Here is a 20102-nt window from a genome sequence, read left to right as displayed (position 1 = left end):
TATTTTATATGTAAAGCAGCCCAACCTTACAACAGTTTATTATATCTCATATGTATCTTGACGTGTTGCTCAACACAAGTTTCAAAACAGTATTTTGTTTCCCTTTTTTCTCATGTGCTCTTAATAAAAAGCAAGAGAAAGTCCACCTCTGGCTCACTAATGGCTCACTAATGTTACTGAATCCACAGATTCAGTAACATTAGCAAGAGGTGGAGGCCAGCAGGTGGATGAAGGAAAAGGGAGGTAAGAGGAGAGACCCGAAGCGGCCGCTGGTCCGAGAGTGTCAGGTGAACTGAACTTCAGGTAAGAAGTTATAACCTGCAGTCCATCTGGGTCAGATATGAACCAAGTTTAGGTGGAGTTTATTTTCGTTATGCTGACTTTTTCGTACTGCGTGCTAGCTAGCATGACGGAGTTTCTATACAGCTGGGTGGGTGCTATGATGATGTTGAACTTTATTTTGTTCATAAGGTTAATTATTAGAGTTGCCAACCGTCCCGTAAAAAACGGAATCATCTCGTAATCAGAAAAAATATTACGCGTTTCGTATTCAGGTGAAAAGGAACAGTTTGTCCCGGACTTCAGCTACAATGAAAAAGACACAAAGCTGGAGTTACTCTGTGTTTACGCTGCACAGCTGCCGCTTCTTCTCTCATTCTCTCCCTCTCCTGTTTCTACTTCAATCATGAAACTGATCAATGATCAGCTGAACTGCTTTTCTCTCTTGTTTGTTTATCTCCCACTTTGCGCCAGAAAGAGGAAACCAGCGGATGTCGCGGTAAACAACAGCATCACTTTTAAGCTTGATCAGCTGTTGTTAGAATTTATTTAATATTAATTTCTAGTATCAGCTGATGTTTGCTGGAGCCACAGCTGTAAAGCTGCTGGTTATGATATCGGTTTGAATATGTGGTGAGAGGGAAACATGAAGATGAAACCAGAAGATGTCCTCACTGAATCATCAGAGCTGTGATGGAGAAACAGGTTTACCTTTTAGTTAACATGAATGAGTTGAAGGGAAGTTATGAACTGTTTCTGAGAGACAAAAAACACCAGGATCCTTTTCTAAGTAGCTGACAGCTGGTAACTGTGCAGGGGCGGGTCTAGCAAAGTGCTGCCAGGGGGTCCATGTAGGGCATTAACAGGGAGAGGGGGGCACAAGGAAATACTTTCTTATTCTCATTTAAAATGTCTCACTTTTAAAAAAAAGAATTATCTTAGTCTTACAACAAACAATTGATTGATACATATATACCATCAGAACAGTGTACATCACTGTCACAACAGTGTTTATTTTCATTCAAAGGCTTTATGATTTTTCCTATAATGGTGGGCAAAATGCCCGGGACGATTTATTTGTCCCAGTCCAGCCCTGTATGCAGCTCATCTGCAGTCTGGTGTTACCTACATCTTCCTATTCAGAAGGCAGAATTTCCGAGTTCTGAGTACAATCGAAAGCGCCACGACTGTAGTTTTTGTGTTGGATGTAAAAAGCAGGCTAGGATAGAATCAGGCGTGGGATTTCTCTCATGGAAATGTGCACATTATTTTTTCCTTTCTATTGGTAGGTGGCATAGTGCACTGTGGCAAGTAAGCAAGCTAGAAGACTGGTAATCTTGCTGGGTATCCAGTTACGGAAGCAACACATTAACAAGAGAATTCTGAGTAAAACCCGAGTTACTAATTTAAAGTAACTTACCCAACACTGCATCATGTTTGGACAAAAAGAACATGATGTTTGGACAAAAAGAACATGATGTTTGGCATGAATGTTTATAACAGTATTAATACAAACAGTATGATATGGCACAGCCCTAGTCACTGTCAGGGCAACATCAGAGACTGCAGCCTATCACATTAATGCAAATGATGCAAGATGAGCAACTGGATAAAGTCTTACAAGTAAAAGGTTCGTAAGAAGATGGGGGTTCCTACAGCGGGGTCTTCTGTCTTTCTAAGGGATCAGAATCTGGAAACAAGCCAACCTGAGGAGAAGAGGGGGAAAAAAAAAAAAAAAAAAAAAAAAAACAGTACTAACTACTGTCTTAGAGTTTCCACAATGGCTTTTTTCATCATTCTGTTCTGTAGCACATACCTTAACATAAGAGTCACATGGCTCCTGGTGTCACGGCGGGGTGCGCCGATGTGTGATGAAACAGGACCCAAAAGCAGATGAGGACAATGAGTTGTAAGTTTGAACAGAAAAGTGATCCTTTAATGATAACGGCAAGGGAAAACCAGGAAACCAAAGCAAACTGTCAAAACACTAAGAAACAAAACACTAAGCGGTACTAAGACCAAAAACTATAACTATAACTGTGGTGGAAAATAACAGGCAAAGACTATGACTAATGTAGAACTTAAATAGGGCTTAAATACATACATGAGGTGATCAGGGGAAGTGGAGACACATGGGGGAACAGCTGACTGACATAAACCTAATGACAGGACCAGGAGAGGAAAGCTAAATACAATGAACAAAGAACACATGACACTGTCAGAATAAAACAGGAAACACTAAAACTAGACATGACAACACAAACTTAACAAACCTAATGCGTGATGAATAATACAAGAACCCAAAATGTAGAAAACAAGAGGAACAATAAACAATAACTGCCCAAACTAAAGACAGATAGGAAATGACACAAAAACTAATCACATAACAAAATGAGACAAATACAAACATGAACTCAGAGCGCTGGGTCAGAGACCCAGCCTGTGACACCTGGCTCTCATTCAGCACGTCTCTCGCCTCCAAAACTGTCAATAAGTACAAATACCACATAATACATTTTAATGACTTTCTGGTCACATTAATAAAGAACATCAATGCTCTGTTCATGTTCCAAAAATGTACAAAAAAAAGGTTTGTTCACATTTAGCACGTGTGTGCGTGTGCTTCTGCACCACAGGGTAGAAAATATAAAAGCATATGTACTAGGCAAGCTCTTTTTGTCACGGTCCTGGGTCTCCTGACCCAGCGTTTTTAGTTCTTTGTGGTTTTTGTATTATTGTACTTATGTGTGTGATTTATTCTATGGTTTCTAGTTTCGATCCCTTGCCCTTCATGTTTCTCTGTGTCCCCTCTGTTCTGTGTAAGTCTGTGTCTGCATGTTTGAGTTCCCCTCTGTGTCCCCTCTGTTCTTAGAGTCCTCTGCCTTATGGTTTATGTCTCTGTGTTTCTTAGTTGCTGTCTCCACTGTGTCAAGTTCGCGTCTCTGTGTGATCCTTCCTGTTTTACTTTGAAGGTCCGTGTCTTATGTAAATGTGTCCTCCTTTGCTTGTCTCGTCAGTCCTGATTTCTCCCAGCTGTGCCCTCCTTCTGTGTCTCATTCCCCTCGTTACTTCCCAGTGTATTTAAACCCTGTGTTTCTCTGAGTCAGTGTCGCGTCGTCCCTCATGCTGTGTGTGATTCTCCCCTTGTCGTCTGGTATGTGTTACAATTAGCGCTTCCTAGTTTAGTTTTGTATTGCTTTGTATCTCTGTTATCGTTTGTCACCTGTCAGCAATAAAGCTGCATTTTGAGTTCAGTTCTGTTTTCCTGTGAGTTTGTGTTTGGGTCCTATTTCCTGCCTGCCACACACCGATACATGACACTTTTTTTCTTTGTAAATAACAAAGGGCTGCCATGTTTAGCTTGTCGGATTCTTATTAACTCACCCTTGAGTTTTTGCTTCTCATTGGAGCATGTGAAAAACGAATAAGAGGCTGTCTGACGTGTGAAATAACAAGCTGTGAAAATGATTTGCAGGAAACCATAAAGTATTTCCAGTGGCTGAGAACTGAAAAAGGAAATCGGCATGCTTTCTAGAAACGGCTGTAATTCCTGTGAGTAAATCACACTTTAATGAACTGTTCTCAGACCTTACCATTTCCAGCAAAGGCATTTTATTGTCGTGGTACAGCACTAAATCAGAATTCATTCTTGTGTTTGCCTGGCTAAAAAAAGTAGCTTCTCTGTGGCTCAAACTCCTTTACCTGTAGTCATCATATAATCTACAAGTGTACACTTTTTGCTAGTTATATTACTAGTCATATCAACTAATATCATATCATGGTGTGTGAAGAACAGGTTACAATTTCCAGCAAAGAAATGTTAAATGAGCATCTATTGTGTTGTAAATGAATGGATATTTTGTTGATAAGAATGACTTGTACTTAAGTAAACATGAGTCAATGACTTAAAAATTTAAGACAGTACATCCTTCCATCCATTTTCTAAACCTTGCACAGATTCAGGTTGCAGAGGCAGCAGCTTGAGCAGAGAAGCCCAGACTTCCCTCATCCTGGTCACCTCTTCCAGCTCATCAAGGTCCTGGGTCTGCCCTGGGGCTTTCTCCTGGTAGGACATTCCCAGAATATATTCCCTGGGAGTCATCCAAGGGGCACAGTCAGATGCCCGAAACACCCCAACCAGCTCCTTTTAATGTTGAGGAGCAACATTAAAGCTCCCTCTCGAATGACCAAGCTCCTCACCCCAGAGAGAGTGAGGAACCCTATCTCTAAAGGAGAGCCCAGCAAGGAATCGTATTTCTGCTGCTTGTATCTACAACCTTATTCTTTCGGTCACTACCCACAGCTTGTGACCATGGGTAAGGGTAGGAATGTAAATTCCGCTCAACTCTCTCTTCATCACAACAGATCTCGAACCGCCACCTTATGAAGGTTGAGGTGTTTGTGCGCTCCAGTGATCCTGGGAACTAAGTTGTCAGGAGCAATCTGCCCCTGGTAGCGTCACCCGTGCAGATCCTGGGTGAGGGGCCAGACAAAGTGATTCAGGCAACCTCTATGCAACATAATAAATCACAGGTCCAGCGTACCACGCCTGGGGCATGGTTAATTGGGTCCTACTCTGGAGTCAGGCTGGGTAGTACAGTTGGTGGCTGAACCTTAACCCATGGGGTCCATATTGTTCAGTGGTCTGTGGATCAGGTACCAGTCAGAGCTGGCGGTCCTGGTGCTCCGATCTAAAATTGCTTAAGTAATATAATAAAAATAAGACAAATCTATAAAACACTAAATATATTTAGTATAAATCTAAAGTGGCCTGCATCTGGGTGCATGTAGTAACATTTTTTGATGACCTTCAACTCTTCTTAAGCAACACTTTATTCGTGCAGTGCAAAACCAAAAGATCATATCAAGTCTCAATCCTATACTGCATGACCAATTATAGATGACAGAGACATAACAGGGATGCAAAATATGTCTGGAAGGCTGCTTGGGTTTGGTTGGTATGACTCCAAAATAAACAACGTCCCCAAATGGCTGCTCTCCGGTGCTTTAAGTGGTAGTGGCCTGTATTTATATAGCACTTTACTAGTCCCTAAGGACCCCAAAGCGCTTTACATATCCAGTCATCCACCAATTCACACACTGGTGATGGCAAGCTACATTGTAGCCACAGCCACCCTGGGGCGCACTGACAGAGGCGAGGCTGCCGGACACTGGTGCCACCGGGCCCTCTGACCACCACCAGTAGGCAACGGGTGAAGTGTCTTGCCCAAGGACACAACGACCAAGACTGTCCAAGCCGGGGTTCGAACCGGCAACCTTCCAATTACAAGGCGAACTCCCAACTCTTGAGCCACAATCGCCCACATTTAAAAAACTTTAAAGAGAAAAACAGCTGAAGAGCTGCTGTTAAGATTTTAGAGCTGTGGCTGAATTTGGATTGACATCATTGTAGTCAGAGCTCTCCTCTGGGTCACCACGTTGCCCTGTTGAGGTGATCAAATGAAAGCATTTCAAAACAAACTCCCTCTGTTTTGTCCACAAATGCATTTATTATCAGTGAGAATAATTACCAATGTATATTTTGCATTTCAAATATCACATTTTGTGCACTCACTTGTCTTGTTAATGACTTTGAGCTGAATCACAGGTGTGACATTGGTGTAATCACCTTCTGCTGGACCTGAAATAATAATCTGATTGACTTTCATGTTAAACACAGTTATTGTATAATCATCCAGCTTCCACAAGCTCTATATTAATGAAAGTGTAAACTTTACCATTTTCATGGTTTTCACATCTTCTGACTGTCTCATAGACACAACGATCACCAGAGAAAATCAGTCACCTCATGTCTGTGATACTAACTTGTTTCCACTTTATTTATGATCTGTGTCTTTATATATATATATATATATATATATAAGGGGTGCAACGATATTCGTATCGATATTGAACCGTTCGATACAGTGCTTTCGGTTCGGTACGCATATGTATCGAACAATACAACATTTGTAATTTATTTTACCAATTTTCCTTCTGACGATGCTGTCTGTGTTGAGCGCTCAGTGAATCTGTGTTCGACTACTCCGCCTAGGCTGCACTGTCGAGCGCAGATCCACTGAGCGCTCCACACAGACAGCATAGTCAGAAGGAAGAGCGCAGGGCAAGCTAGCAAGACAGAAGTTAAGCTCTCCTTGCAACAGGCAAATTGAACCTCATTCAGATCTGGCGTTTGGAATTATTTTGGTTTTCATGTGACGTATGACCCTGAAGGTAAGCGAGTCATGGACTAAAGTAAAACAGTATGTTGGATGTGCCATGCAATGCTCAATTACATTGGTGTGAACTAGTGTGTTAGCGCAGTTAGCTCGTTAACGTGTTGGCCATCTAGCCCCATGCACGGGGCGATCGGCGGTAGCTCGTTAACGGAGATTTGCCGTGTTGTGGCGTTAAGGTCATTTCAACGAGATTAACCTGAAAGCACTAGTGGGAACACAACGAATATGACTGCACATTTACGCCGACATCATCCTAGTGCAAAGACAAGTGGAGGCAGACAAAAAAAAGCAAGCATGCTACTAACTTTAGCCGAGTCATTTAGACAGCTGTTAGCACATGATTCTCCTTATGCTGCTGAGAATATAGCCCAGAAGAAGCGGATAGTATAGCTTTTATTTTGGAAAGAGCCATTTCTCTGTAATAAACTCTCTTTTCCAAAGATGAGTGATTCCTCAATCAGATACAGGGCTTGCAATATCGCTAGCCCGACGTCCCGGAGCTAGCGATTTTTAAGTCGGGCTACCAAAATCTATCTCTTCCCTGCCCGTCGGGCTATTGTAGGAAAAATATATGTCAATGCTTTTGCATTCTTTCAGAAATGTAGCTGGGTAATTATGTCATTGGCATCGGTGAGCCACTGTCAATATGTGACATATTGAAGTCGCGTTTGAATTTGCGCTTGTTTTTTTGCTTTCACTTTGCAATCGTGCGAACTGTGTATAGAGAGCGACAGCACTGATCTGTGAGTGATGATAATTTGTGCACCAATTCCTCTGACATCGTCTTATTAATCGTTAGCTTACTATGCAAACATGACAAGTGAAATCTCCCGCAGCAAGCTTAAACATGTGAGAGGTTGATCGCGCAGAGAATCGCTGAGCTTATGTGAGTGCGTGTGTAAAAGCATTTCAGTTCTGCTGAGCCAAATAAGACAGGTCAGGGTGAAGAAGTGACAGCCAAAGAAAAGCTTACCACAAAACGGAGAAGTTATGACAAATCAGACTATAAGGAAAAAAGAAAGTGCAGCTTTATGGTTTCATGGACAAAAGAATTTCTGTGGCTGCAATATGACGAGCTAAATAACCAGGGCTGCACATAAGTGGTCCGCAGGTGCGCATTCGCTGTCAAAATAAAAAACACGCACAAGGGTTAGGGTTAAATTTAAAAACTGTACTTTTGAGTTAAAATATATATTTATAATTTTAATAAATGACAAATTAAAAATGCATGAAGATTTTTTTTGTATCGAAAAAATATCGAACCGTGACACCAAAGTATCGAACCGAACCGTGAATTTTGTGTATCGTTGCACCCCTAATAAATAAATAAATAAATAAATATATATATATATATATATATATATATATATATATATATAATAAACCTATATTAATTCTGATTGTAAGGCTGTTACATTACTAGTTCAAGTTGGAGTTATGATCTTATGAACTATGAAATTGAATCAATCAAGTTAGACCTGGCTGAACTGAATTTGGAACCAGATCTCTTTAGGAATGAACTAGCACAACACTTAAAGTTAACTGACTAAAATCTTTTAATCAACACAATGACAATAAGGGAACTTCACTGGGATTGATAAATTATCTAATGTTTATTTGAAGACTGTAAAATAAAAACAATGTTCATGGAACAAGTCTAGTTTCATACTTGTAAGGGATGATAGCTGACTTCGGAGAAAATTTCTCTCTCCTTCCAGTTCTTCAATTCTCTTCTTTTGCCACTCCAGTTTCTCCTTAAGAAAAGTCAGTTTCTCTCGCTCCTTGTTAAGAAGGGCAGTTGCAGTAGGGGCAGGATTAGAAGAAGAATCTAAAGAACAAACAATTATTAAATTACAATACTAAAATAATTTATTTCTAAAACAAGGCAAATAATTCTTATGTGTACTGCCTTACCAGGGTGTTTAATATAAATTGAATGATGCACATAAACAAAAATAAAAATATACAACTAAGATACATAAATCGTTTGGAATAACCAATAGTAATAGAGCTATTCACATGTTATGTGATGTTAGTTAGCCACTGTAGCTAGCAGCCAAATGGCTCGGTAGATAGCTAGCTAGCATTATACTCACCTTCATGTCTAACTGCTGACATCGTTGGCTTAGTGCAATCTAGATCATCCAGTCTCTGCTTTTTGTATCTCTTCGAACGTGTGCTAACTGTGTAAGTCGCAGACGCACACAAATTTTTATCTTCTGCTCCATCCATGGCGCAGCAACTTGAACGAGCGCCTTCAGTGTGTCTGTTCGTGCCCCTTTGGCTTGACCTTCCAGAGCGCTCCACTGCCTGTCGCGCTCTGAGAGGAGGGGCTTTCCTTAATAAAGTTAACTGTGATTGGATGGTTGTATAAGCTCCTCTGCGTTTAAATTAAATTTGTTTTCCCTCCCTTTGGCGGCAGAACATATTTCTTTAGCATGAATCCAGCGGGTTAGATCTACATAACAAAGTCGGAGATACATTATAACAGGTGAGACAATCCTCTTTTTTGCGTGGGACTATTTTTGATTATAGGGCTTGTTTTATATAGCATGTGAAGTTCTTTAACTCTGAACTGATTTGCACTAGACTCCCATAGAGTATTTTTACGGTGTTTCGAGGTGATAATAAAATAAATTACTCATTTTTTTCCACCAGAATGTCTCTGGGAATGAGATTGCGCGCCAGAATAGAAGGAAAACAAACTAAATATAAGGCACTAAGGCTCATTAAATGGCTGCAGAAGAAACACCTGCTAAAAAAGAAGCTTAGATGTCCTGTTTGTCACCATAAGATGAAAATGATTTCCGTGGTGAAGAAAGACCAATATATGTGGTATGTATAATGCATGATAATGTAGTGCATGTAGTAAATATAACAAAGTATTTCGGTTATCAATGCGAGAGGGAGCATTAACCTCTTTTCATTATTATTTTCTTCATACTTAATTTTGTGATTATCTTTTCAATTAATGCTCTTGTTTAAGGGTCCATTTCTTTACTTAACTCATTGGTATGTTCTCAGGTGCTGCAAAAGAGCAAGTCATAGGAAAGTTTCCAGAACAATTAGAACTGGCTCCTTCTTTGAGAAATCAAAAACATCTCTTTTCAGTTGGATGAAGTTCATTTACAGGTATATGTAGATGTAGACATTAATAGCAATGCACCTTTCATAATTGAACACCAATACGAGACTTGTGAAATAAAATTAGGGCCTCAGTAAGTAATAATTGCCTCAATTTCTATCACAGATTTTCACAAGGGCTCAGGCTCAGACAATTAGATATGATGGATGATGAAGTGGCTGGCAGCTCCAGAACACTAAGTAGCATGGCAAGACACATTCGACATGTTTGTATACGTGCAATTAAAAGACACAGAATAAACAATGGACACCGTCTTGGTGGTGACAGAGAATTTGTGGTTATAGATGAAAGCTGTCTCCGTCATCAGCGAAAGGTTGGTAAACTCTCAGACAGGTTTGTTAGAATCGATGCAGATCTGAATGTGTCCTCTAAACATGGAAACCTTTACCATAAGTAAAAAAAATTAGTAGAAGCAACCATCTTTTTGAATGTTTCTTTGTAGATATTCTGTTTAATTTTATTCTTTTTGTTTTCAGTATGCACGTGGACGCTTTGGAAATGCATGGAAAAGGAAGAAATGGGTATTTGGAATGATGGGAATTAAAGACAAAAGGCGAAGGCTCGTGTTAAAACTTGTTGAAAAACGATCAAGGCGCCACCTTGTTCCTCTGATCAGACAGCATGTTAAGTTGGGTAGTGCCATTATCAGTGATGAGTGGAGAGCCTACAAGAATGTTTTGACAAACATAGGGTACAGACATTACACTGTAAATCACAGCAGGTGGTTTGTAGATCCTCAATCTGGCAGTCATACACAGCATATCGAAAGGGCTTGGATGACCATCAAAGGACATGTCCGTAGACTAAGAAGTTGCTGGAGGAACACCTGATGGTTCTTGAGTGGTCATCTTGGCTTGGTTCGCGACACCCTGATGGACCACTGGGACGCTTATTTAAGGACATACAAAAAATATTTCCAGTTTGAACCAGTCTGGCATGAACCTTTTTTGGAGTGGGTGACTGTTTGGTCTTTTAAAAAACACATTTAATGTTACATGTGTTACTCTTACAATACATTCCCATTTTTGACAGTAGTTATATGTTATTTCAATCACTGATTGTAATTTAGGTCTAAGTGTTATAAATGGTGACATTATACACAGTGTTGGGAAGGTTACTTTTAAAATGTATTCCATTACAGAATACAGAATACATGCCCCAAAATGTATTCTGTAACGTATTCCGTTACGTTACTCAACAACCTGAATGTACTGTTGCTGTGTGATTTATTACTATTACTGAAGGTCCGCGACTCCGAACTGTAGTAAAGGGACCTCTGACTAATACGGCGGGGTCCCTGTCAGCTCGTAGCCGAAAAATAGCTTTACTTTGTTGTGTGGGTCAACTTTTCTTGCGAGAGACAGAGAGAGGCGTTGAAAGACTGCTCCAACGGAACTTATTGTTTTCGGAGGAAAACACGAGCACGGTGTACAGTCGAGTCTTAATAGCTTACTTACAACTGGGCTCGTCAGGCTCTCTTCTTGGCTGAAGTGGTTATTATTATATTTAAATGCTTCCAGCTCCCGTTTTTCCTCGATGACAACTCGTACCTTTCCACTCCCCTTTTTCTCCCTCCTCGCGCTCACAGACCCATAACGTGTATGGCAGTCCATTCTCCCTGCAGCACGGACTACACTGCCCATGATGCTACATTCTTTAGAGCTATGCTTGTAGCATTCTGCCTGTTAGCTTAGCACAACAACAACAACAACGAAAAGGCGCTCTCTCACCCAGGAAACACACAGTCGCAGAGAGAGAGAGAGAGAGAGAGAGAGAGCGTCACCCTGTAACCATGGCAACCGTAACGCTGCCGCCTGGAACAACAGAACGTAGCTGTCGAACAAAACCCAAACAGTCCTGACCCGCGACAAAATGAAACAGGAAAGTACCGCAGTGTAATCCATTTATTTCAACAAAGTAACTGTATTCTGAATACCACCTTTTTAAACGGTAACTGTAACGGAATACATTTACTCATATTTTGTATTTTAAATACCTAACGGCGGTACATGTATTCCGTTACTCCCCAACACTGATTATACATTTAAGACTCACTTTTGGCAATTAAATGTTTATTAGTGATTAATAAAGGGTGTTATGCTTTACACTTTACAATAAGGCTCCCATTTGGCATTTATAAATGTTTATTTGTCATTAATAAATGGTTTTATGCTTTACACTTTACAATAAGGCTCCCATTTGGCATTTATAAATGTTTATTTGTCATTAATAAATGGTTTTATGCTTTACACTTTACAATAAGTCTCCCATTTGGCATTTATAAATGTTTATTTGTCATTAATAAATGGTGTTATGCTTTACACTTTACAATAACGCTCCCATTTGGCATTTATAAATGTTTATTTGTCATTAATAAATGGTTTTATGCTTTACACTTTACAATAAGGCTCCCATTTGGCATTTATAAATATTTATTAGTCATTAATAAATGGTTTTATGCTTTACACTTTACAATAAGGCTCCCATGTGGCATTTATAAATATTTATTATTCATTAAAAAATGGTGTTATGCTTTACACTTTACAATAAGTCTCCCATGTGGTATTTATAAATATTTATTATTCATTAATAAATTGTTTTATGCTTTACACTTTACAACAAAGCTCCGATTGATAGTTGTGGATATTTATAATACATTTATGAAGTAAGTAAGTAAGTAAGTAAGTAAAATTTATTTATATAGCGCTTTTCACAGATAAAAATCACAAAGTGCTTTACAACACAGAAAATGGGAATATAAAACAATATAACAGTAAATAAAACAATGTAAAACAATAAAACTATAAAAACAGCATAAGAAGAAATTAATCAAATGCTTTTCTAAATAAAAATGTCTTCAGCTGTTTCTTAAAACAATCAATGGAGTCCGTGCAGCGAAGAGACAGTGGGAGAGAATTCCACAACCGTGGTGCCACAGTCTGAAAGGCCCGATCACCACGAGTTTTAAAACGAGTGCGTGGTACCACCAACAGTCTCTGATCTAATGACCTTAAAGCCCGAGAAGATGTATGTGATTTCAGCAGGTCAGATAAATATTGAGGAGCCTGACCATGCAGGGCCCTAAAGGTTAGAACTAAAATTTTAAACTGAAACCTAAAATTTACAGGCAACCAGTGAAGGGAGGCCAAGACTGGAGTGATATGCGATCTTCTCTTGGTGCCTGTTAAGAGACGTGCTGCAGCATTCTGCACAGTCTGAAGACGATTTAAGGCTGATTTGTTAAAACAAGTAAAAAGGCCATTACAATAGTCTAAACGAGAAGAAATAAAAGCATGAATAATCATCTCAAGTTCAAGCTTTGATACCATTAGTCTGAGTTTAGAAATATTCCGTAAATGATAAAAACAGTTTCGGACTAGCTGCTTAGAATGCTGCTCGAGCGACATCGAGCTGTCAAATAAGACACCGAGATTTCTAAGGCTTGATTTTACGTAAGGGTCTAAGAAGCTGATATGCTGTCTAATTTCTGGGACCATATGGTCTGGAGCAATAATTAGAGTTTCTGTTTTATCAGAGTAAGTACAATTTTATATGATAAAAAATATGTTTACAAATGCTGATTGTGCTTACAGGATAGTAACTTAGTCTGAAATGTTTAATATAGCAACTCTAGATGAAATATATAGGTGAACACATTTGGCTCACTATTTGGCAAGAAACCGGTCAGTTTTTTTTCTTTTTCTCACCCTTAACTAATGCATAATAAACCATTAATAATGGTTTATAAAGCATTTACAGATTAATTAATAATATAGCTATAAACTATTTATTAGCATCTATAAGGGGAGACTTATTGTAAAGTGGTACCCAACCATGTTATAACCAACCATGTTACAACCATGTTATAACCAACCATGTTACAACCATGTTATAACAAACCATGTTACAACCATGTTATAACCAACCATGTTATAACAACCATGTTATAACCATGTTATAACCAACCATGTTACAACCATGTTATAACCAACCATGTTATAACCATGTTATAACCATGTTATAACCAACCATGTTATAACCAGTGTTGGGTAAGTTACTTTAAATTTTTAACTTCGTTATATTACTAGTTACTTCTATCAAAAGTAACTCAGTTACTTCAAGTTACTCGTTACTTTCAGAGTAACTAGTTACTAGGGAAAGTAACTTTGGTTTTACTCAGAATTTTCTTGTTAGGTGGTTCAAGGTTGGTGGTTCAAGCCCACAAAGGGACGATATCACTGTTATTGCCAGGTGCTGCACAAACGTGCAGTGCAACTGTTATGTTGGTTATAACCAAGCATGTAATAACCATGTTATAATCAACCATGCTATAACCAATCATGTCATAACCAACCATGTCATAACCAACCATCTTATAACCATCTTATAACCAGTCATGTCATAACCAACCATGTTATAACCAACCATGTTATAACCAACCATGTTTGAACCAATCATGTTATAACCAACCATGTTATAACAAACCATGTTACCACCATGTTATAACCAACCATATAACCATGTTATAACCAACAATGTTACCACCATGTTATAACCAACCATGTTATAACCATGTTATAACCAACAATGTTATAACCAACCATGTTATAACCAGGACGGCCGTTTGATGAATGCAGTCAACCGTTTTATTAAGGGTGATATGCATCTTTGGGGTTGTGTTGTTCTTCAGCAACTGCATACTTACTGCCAAGTTCATTACCTACAAGTCACATATTTTAATTAATCAAGGCAGTATGGAGAGGAAGTACCAGAGCACCTCAATCCAGCCACCCGGTCCTCTGTCGACGCCCCTGCTCTGCTTTACTCAGTCTCTGTTGCACAATCATTTACCCCACAACCAAAAAGACCGTAACACCCTCCCCCAGTCCCCCGTCCAGTCTCGACACCTGTGGGTGTTACTTTAAAATTTTAACTTAGTTACATTACTAGTTACTTCTATCAAAAGTAACTCAGTTACTTCAAGTTACTCGTTACTTTCAGAGTAACTAGTTACTAGGGAAAGTAACTTTGGTTTTACTCAGAATTCTCTTGTTAGGTGGTTCAAGGTTGGTGGTTCAAGCCCACCCAGGGACGATATCACTGTTATTGCCAGGTAATGCAGAATGCTGCACAAACGTGCAGTGCAAGTGTTATGTTGGTTATAACTAGGGCTGTCAAATGATTACAATTTTTAATCAGATTAATCACAGCCTAAAAATTAATTAATCATGAATAATCGCAACTCGAAATATGACCAAAATGTGTGCAAACATACGGACAGATAGCGGATTTTTACACACTTGTTAGTGTTATTTAATGCTAAGACCACGCTGAGTGGCCTGCTTTCACTCAGCGTGGTCTGACGTAGGCTGGGTGTTGTGCTGGAAGCGAATTAATCACAGCCTAAAAATTGATTAATCGCAACTCGAAATATATGTGTATATGTGTATATATGTGTAAAAATCGGGACAGATAGTGGTTTTTAACACACTTGTTTGTTTTATTTATTATTAATTGTGAGTACAAGCAGTACAAGCAGAACAGGGCTTCAAATAATTGTGAGGGATTTTTACTGAATGTTTTCCACCCGTTTAAATCTAGCACATTGTTTTATCCATATACATCTTCAAGTTCACAGAACATAGGCCTAATTCAACAGGCAAAATAGAAAAAAATTCCAATCATCCTTTTGGGTAAGGTAGATTAGTGCAAAAAAATATGAACAACAGTGAAAAGTATTGTTTAAATCACATTCAACCATAGAACAAGCTCTAAACACACGGTCCTCTGGTCTACTCATCCTTCAGCCAGTTGCTGAGACAAACCAACTTGTCCACGTTCTCTGAGTGCAGAGCAGACCTCTTCTTGTTCACAATGTGCCCTGCTACAGAGAACAGCCTCTCACAGGGCACTGTGGAGGCAGGAGTGGCCAGGTATCTGCGAGCAAGGCGGGCCAGCTGGCTGTGGGCTCCTGCATGAGCTGCCCACCACTGTAAGGGACAGTCCTCTAAGGCAGTGCAGGGCTCTGCTCTGTAGCGCTGTATGGCTCTGTCATGCTGTACCTCCTCCTCTGACTCAGAGTCAGAGTCCATCTGCAGCAGGCTCAGCCTCTTCTTGGCTGGACCTTCTTCTGCAGTGCGTGATCTTCTAGGAGAGTCTTCATGCAGCATGCCTGCCAGTGTGGTCCACACTGCTTCTCTGTCAGTCTTGGGCACACTGCGTAGGTCTTTAAAACGTGGGTCCAGTGCAGCTGCGATCTGGAGCCATGCATAGTTGGTATGTTCCTGGCGGGAAGCAAGGTCTTCCTTAAACTTCTCTTTAAACCTCATCACATATGCAGGGTCCTCATCAGTTACTTCCATGACACGGCGCAGGTGGCAGAAGGCTGGTAGAACTACAGAGCAGGAGACGTAGGCCTCTCCTCCCAGCAGTTCAGTCACATATCTGCAGTGGAATACACACACACACAGATAAGACAGCAAAATAAAAAAAGCTTTTTAATACTAGGTAATATTAATAAAATATTTGATTTCATTAATTTTTTAAATAAGACATTTTCATAATAACAAAACTGATTTAAGATGTATGTTTGATACATTTAATCTAAACCTACAATTATGGTCACAATGACAGGCTCACCTGCAGGGCTCTAGAAGTGTCTCCAGTCTCTGGAGTTTGTCCCACTCTGGAGGCGTCAGGAGGACAAGTTTATGCTTTTGTTTATCCAGAGTCGCGGTTACTGCAGTTTGGTTGCGGATCAAGCGCTTCACCATCTCCAGCGTGGAGTTCCAGTGCGTAGGCACGTCCTGGGCCAACGGCTCCTGCTTGCGCCCCAGTGACACCTGCTCTGCGTTCAGCTCTGCTGTGTTTGCTGGGCTGTGCTTAAAATGGCCAACAATTTTGCGGCATTTGGCCAGCGCAGTGACAAAGCCACTGTCTGCGAGACTCACTGTGATGCATCTCTGTAGAATGTGCGCGGTACACGGCATGTGATTGAATGGCATGATGCGAGCCGCGGCGATCATATTGCGCGCACTGTCCGTGCCTACTGTTGTCACCTTCTCCTCAATTCTCCACCTGCGAGCAACAGTCTGGAACTGCTCTGCACAAGCCTCCGCAAAGTGCCGCTCTTCCGTTTTCATTATAGTCAGCGCAAAGGATGTCAGACCCCAGGCTTCAGTGATTAAATGCGCAGTAACTCCCAGGTAATTGTCATTACTCAATGATGTCCAGTGGTCTCCTGTCAGAGCCACGCATTCTGTGTGAACTAAAGCCTCTTCTTTTTTCTTTTTCTCCGTTTCATACAGTTCGTGGATTCGAATTGTTATTGTGCTTCTCGCTGGGGGCTTGTAGGACGCGTCCTGAGATGCAACCTTTAAAACATCCGCAAAGCCCTTGTCCTCCACAATGCTTAGCGGTCTACAGTCCTTTGCTATCCATTTGGCTATATCGTCGGTCAGTTTGTCCAAAGAAGACTTACCGAGTGGCCTGCGTTCACTAAGAGTGGTCTGACGCAGGCCGGGTGAAGCTGCTGCCCCGACAAACGCGTGTTTGGCATTAAGGTGGTATTTTAAGGTTGAATTTGAACGGTGAAATTGAAACTCTTTACTACAGTGAGTGCAAATTACAACGCGTTTGTTTATTGTCCCATCTATGTTCTTCTTGTATTTAAATTCCCCATCCAGAAGGCCATCCTGTTCCTGCTTCTCCATTTTCAGTGGCGCGGTAAACAAATCAAGTGGAATTATGGGAGAAACTTATCTAAGTGTTGCGCTAAATAGTTAAATATTCTAACGTAATTAATTCCAAAATTTAATTATCGCAATTAACGCGTTAATTTCGACAGCTATAGTTATAACCAAGCATGTAATAACCATTTTATAATCAACCATGTTATAACCATCTTATAACCATTCATGTCATAACCAACCACGTTATAACCATCTTATAACCAGTCATATCATAACCAACCATGTTATAACCAACCATGTTATAACCAACCATGTTTTAACCAACCATGTTATAACCATGTTATAACCAACCATGCTATAACCAACCATGTTATAACCATGTTATAACCAACAATGATACCAACATGTTATAACCAACCATGTTATAACCATGTTATAACCAACCATGTTATAACCAATCATGTTATAACCAACCATCTTATAACCAACCATGTTATAAGCATGTTATAACTATGTTATAACCAACCATGTTATAACCATGTCATAACCCTGATATAACCAACCATGTTATAACAATGTTATAACCAACCATGTTATAACCATTATATAACCGACCATGTTATAACCATGTTATAACCAACCATGTTATAACCAACAATGTTATAACCATGTTATAACCAACTATGTTATAGCCGTGTTATAACCAACCATGTTATAGGCATGTTATAACCAACTATATAACCATGTTATAACCAACCATGTTACAACCAAGTTATAACCATGTTATAACCAACCATATAACCATGTTATAACCAACAATGTTACCACCATGTTATAACCAACCATGTTATAACCATGTTATAACCAACCATGTTATAACCAACCATGTTATAACCATGTTATAACCAACCATGTTATAACAAACCATGTTATAACCAACCATGTTATAACCATGTTATAACCAATCATATAACCATGTTATAACCAACAATGTTACCACCATGTTATAACCATCCATGTTATAACCATGTTATAACCAGGACGGCCGTTTGATGAACGCAGTAAACTGTTTTATCAAGGGTGATATGCATCTTTGGGGTGGTGTTGTTCGTCGGCAACTGCATACTTGCTGCCAAGTTCATTACCTACAATCACATATTTTAAACAATCAAGGCGGTATGGAGAGGAAGTACCAGAGCACCTCCATCCAGCCACCCGGTCCTCTGTCAACGCCCCTGCTTGGCTTTACTCAGTCTCTGTGGCGCAATCGGTTAGCGCGTTCGGCTGTTAACCGAAAGGTTGGTGGTTCAAGCCCACCCAGGGACGATATCACTGTTATTGCCAGGTATTTCAGAACGCTGCACAAACGTGCAGTGCAACTATTATGACTGCTATGTTGGTTATACCATGTTATAACCAACCATGTTATTGCCAACCACGTTATTGCCAAACATGTTATAACCATGATATAACCAACCATGCTACAACCAACTATGTTATAGCCAACCATGGTATAGCCAACCATGTTATAACCAACCATGTTATAACATGTTATAACCAACCATGTTATAACATGTTATAACCAACCATGTTACAACATGTTATAACCAACCATGTTACAAACATGTTATAACCAACCATGTTATAAACATGTTATAACCAACCATGTTATAACCATATTATAACCAACCATGTTACAACAGGTTATAATCAACCATGTTACAACATGTTATAACCAACCATGTTACAATCATGTTATAACCAACCATGTTAGAACCACTGTTGGGTAAGTTACTTTAAAAATTTGACTTAGTTACATTACTAGTTACTTCTATCAAAAGTAACTCAGTTACTTCAAGTTACTTGTTACTTTCAGAGTAACTAGTTACTAGGGAAAGTAACTTTGGTTTTACTCAGAATTCTCTTGTTAGGTGGTTCAAGGTTGGTGGTTCAAGCCCACCCAGGGACAATATCACTGTTATTGCCAGGTAATGCAAAATGCTGCATAAACGTGCAGTGCAACTGTTATGTTGGTTATAACCAAGCATGTAATAACCTTGTTATAATCAACCATGTTATAACCATCTTATAACCCAATCATGTCATGACCAACCATATTATAACCATCTTATAACCAATCATGTCATAACCAACCATGTTATAACCAACCATGTTTTAACCAACCATGTTATAACCAACCATGTTATAACCAACAATGCTATAACCAACAATGTTATAACCAACCATGTTATAACCAACCATGTTATAACCAATAATGTTATAACCAATCATGTTATAACCAATAATGTTATAACCAATCATGTTATAACCAACAATGTTATAACCCTGTTATAACCAATCATGTTATAACCATGTTATAACCAACCATGTTATAACCATGTTATAACCAACCATGTTATAATCAGGTTACAACCATGTTATAACCAATCATGTTACAACCAAGTTATAACCAACCATGTTACAACCATGTTATTACCAACCACATTATAACCATGATATAACCAACCATGCAATAACCAACCATGTTATATCCAACCATGTCATAACCAACCATGTTATAACCAACCATGTTACAACCAACTATGTTATACCCATTTGTTATACCCATGTTATAACCAACCATGTTATTGACATTTTATAACCAACCATGTTATAACCATTATATAACCAACCATGTTATAACCACGTTATAACCATGATATATCCAACCATGTCATAACCAACCAT

The 20102-nt window shown here is 39.4% G+C and overlaps 2 protein-coding genes, 1 long non-coding RNA gene and 1 other non-coding gene across 4 annotated transcripts in view; 2 read left to right on the top strand and 2 right to left on the bottom strand.

Moving 5' to 3' along the window:
• LOC113018964 (obscurin-like) overlaps positions 1-4354 on the bottom strand; it is a 76001-nt gene extending 71647 nt beyond the window's left edge. The window contains exon 1 of the mRNA XM_080295383.1: positions 4228-4354. Within this exon, the coding sequence (XP_080151509.1) occupies positions 4228-4354 (127 nt within the window). The remainder of the gene's footprint in view (positions 1-4227) is intronic.
• A 4288-nt stretch (positions 4355-8642) lies between these two features.
• Positions 8643-9597, top strand: LOC113017901 (uncharacterized). Its single transcript, XR_003271617.2, has 3 exons — positions 8643-9009; positions 9177-9353; positions 9543-9597. It is a non-coding gene; the product is annotated as an uncharacterized LOC113017901 (long non-coding RNA).
• A 5542-nt stretch (positions 9598-15139) lies between these two features.
• On the bottom strand, positions 15140-17387 carry LOC145425411 (E3 SUMO-protein ligase ZBED1-like). Its single transcript, XM_080298437.1, has 2 exons — positions 16303-17387; positions 15140-16107 (listed from the first exon to the last, which is right to left on the bottom strand). Exons 1-2 carry the CDS (start codon positions 17373-17375, stop codon positions 15456-15458), a joined length of 1725 nt encoding a protein of 574 aa, XP_080154563.1. The 5' UTR covers positions 17376-17387; the 3' UTR covers positions 15140-15455.
• Positions 17388-18606: 1219 nt separating this feature from the next.
• Positions 18607-18680, top strand: trnan-guu (transfer RNA asparagine (anticodon GUU)). The gene has a single exon. It is a non-coding gene; the product is annotated as a tRNA-Asn (tRNA).
• The last annotated feature ends 1422 nt before the right edge of the window (positions 18681-20102 follow it).

The sequence above is a fragment of the Astatotilapia calliptera genome, chromosome 3 (assembly GCF_964374335.1).
Source record: "Astatotilapia calliptera chromosome 3, fAstCal68.1, whole genome shotgun sequence".
NCBI classification, from domain to species: Eukaryota; Metazoa; Chordata; class Actinopteri; order Cichliformes; family Cichlidae; genus Astatotilapia; species Astatotilapia calliptera.
The sequence above is the reverse complement of the archived record's forward strand: the minus strand, read 5'-3'. Positions and strand labels throughout refer to the sequence as shown.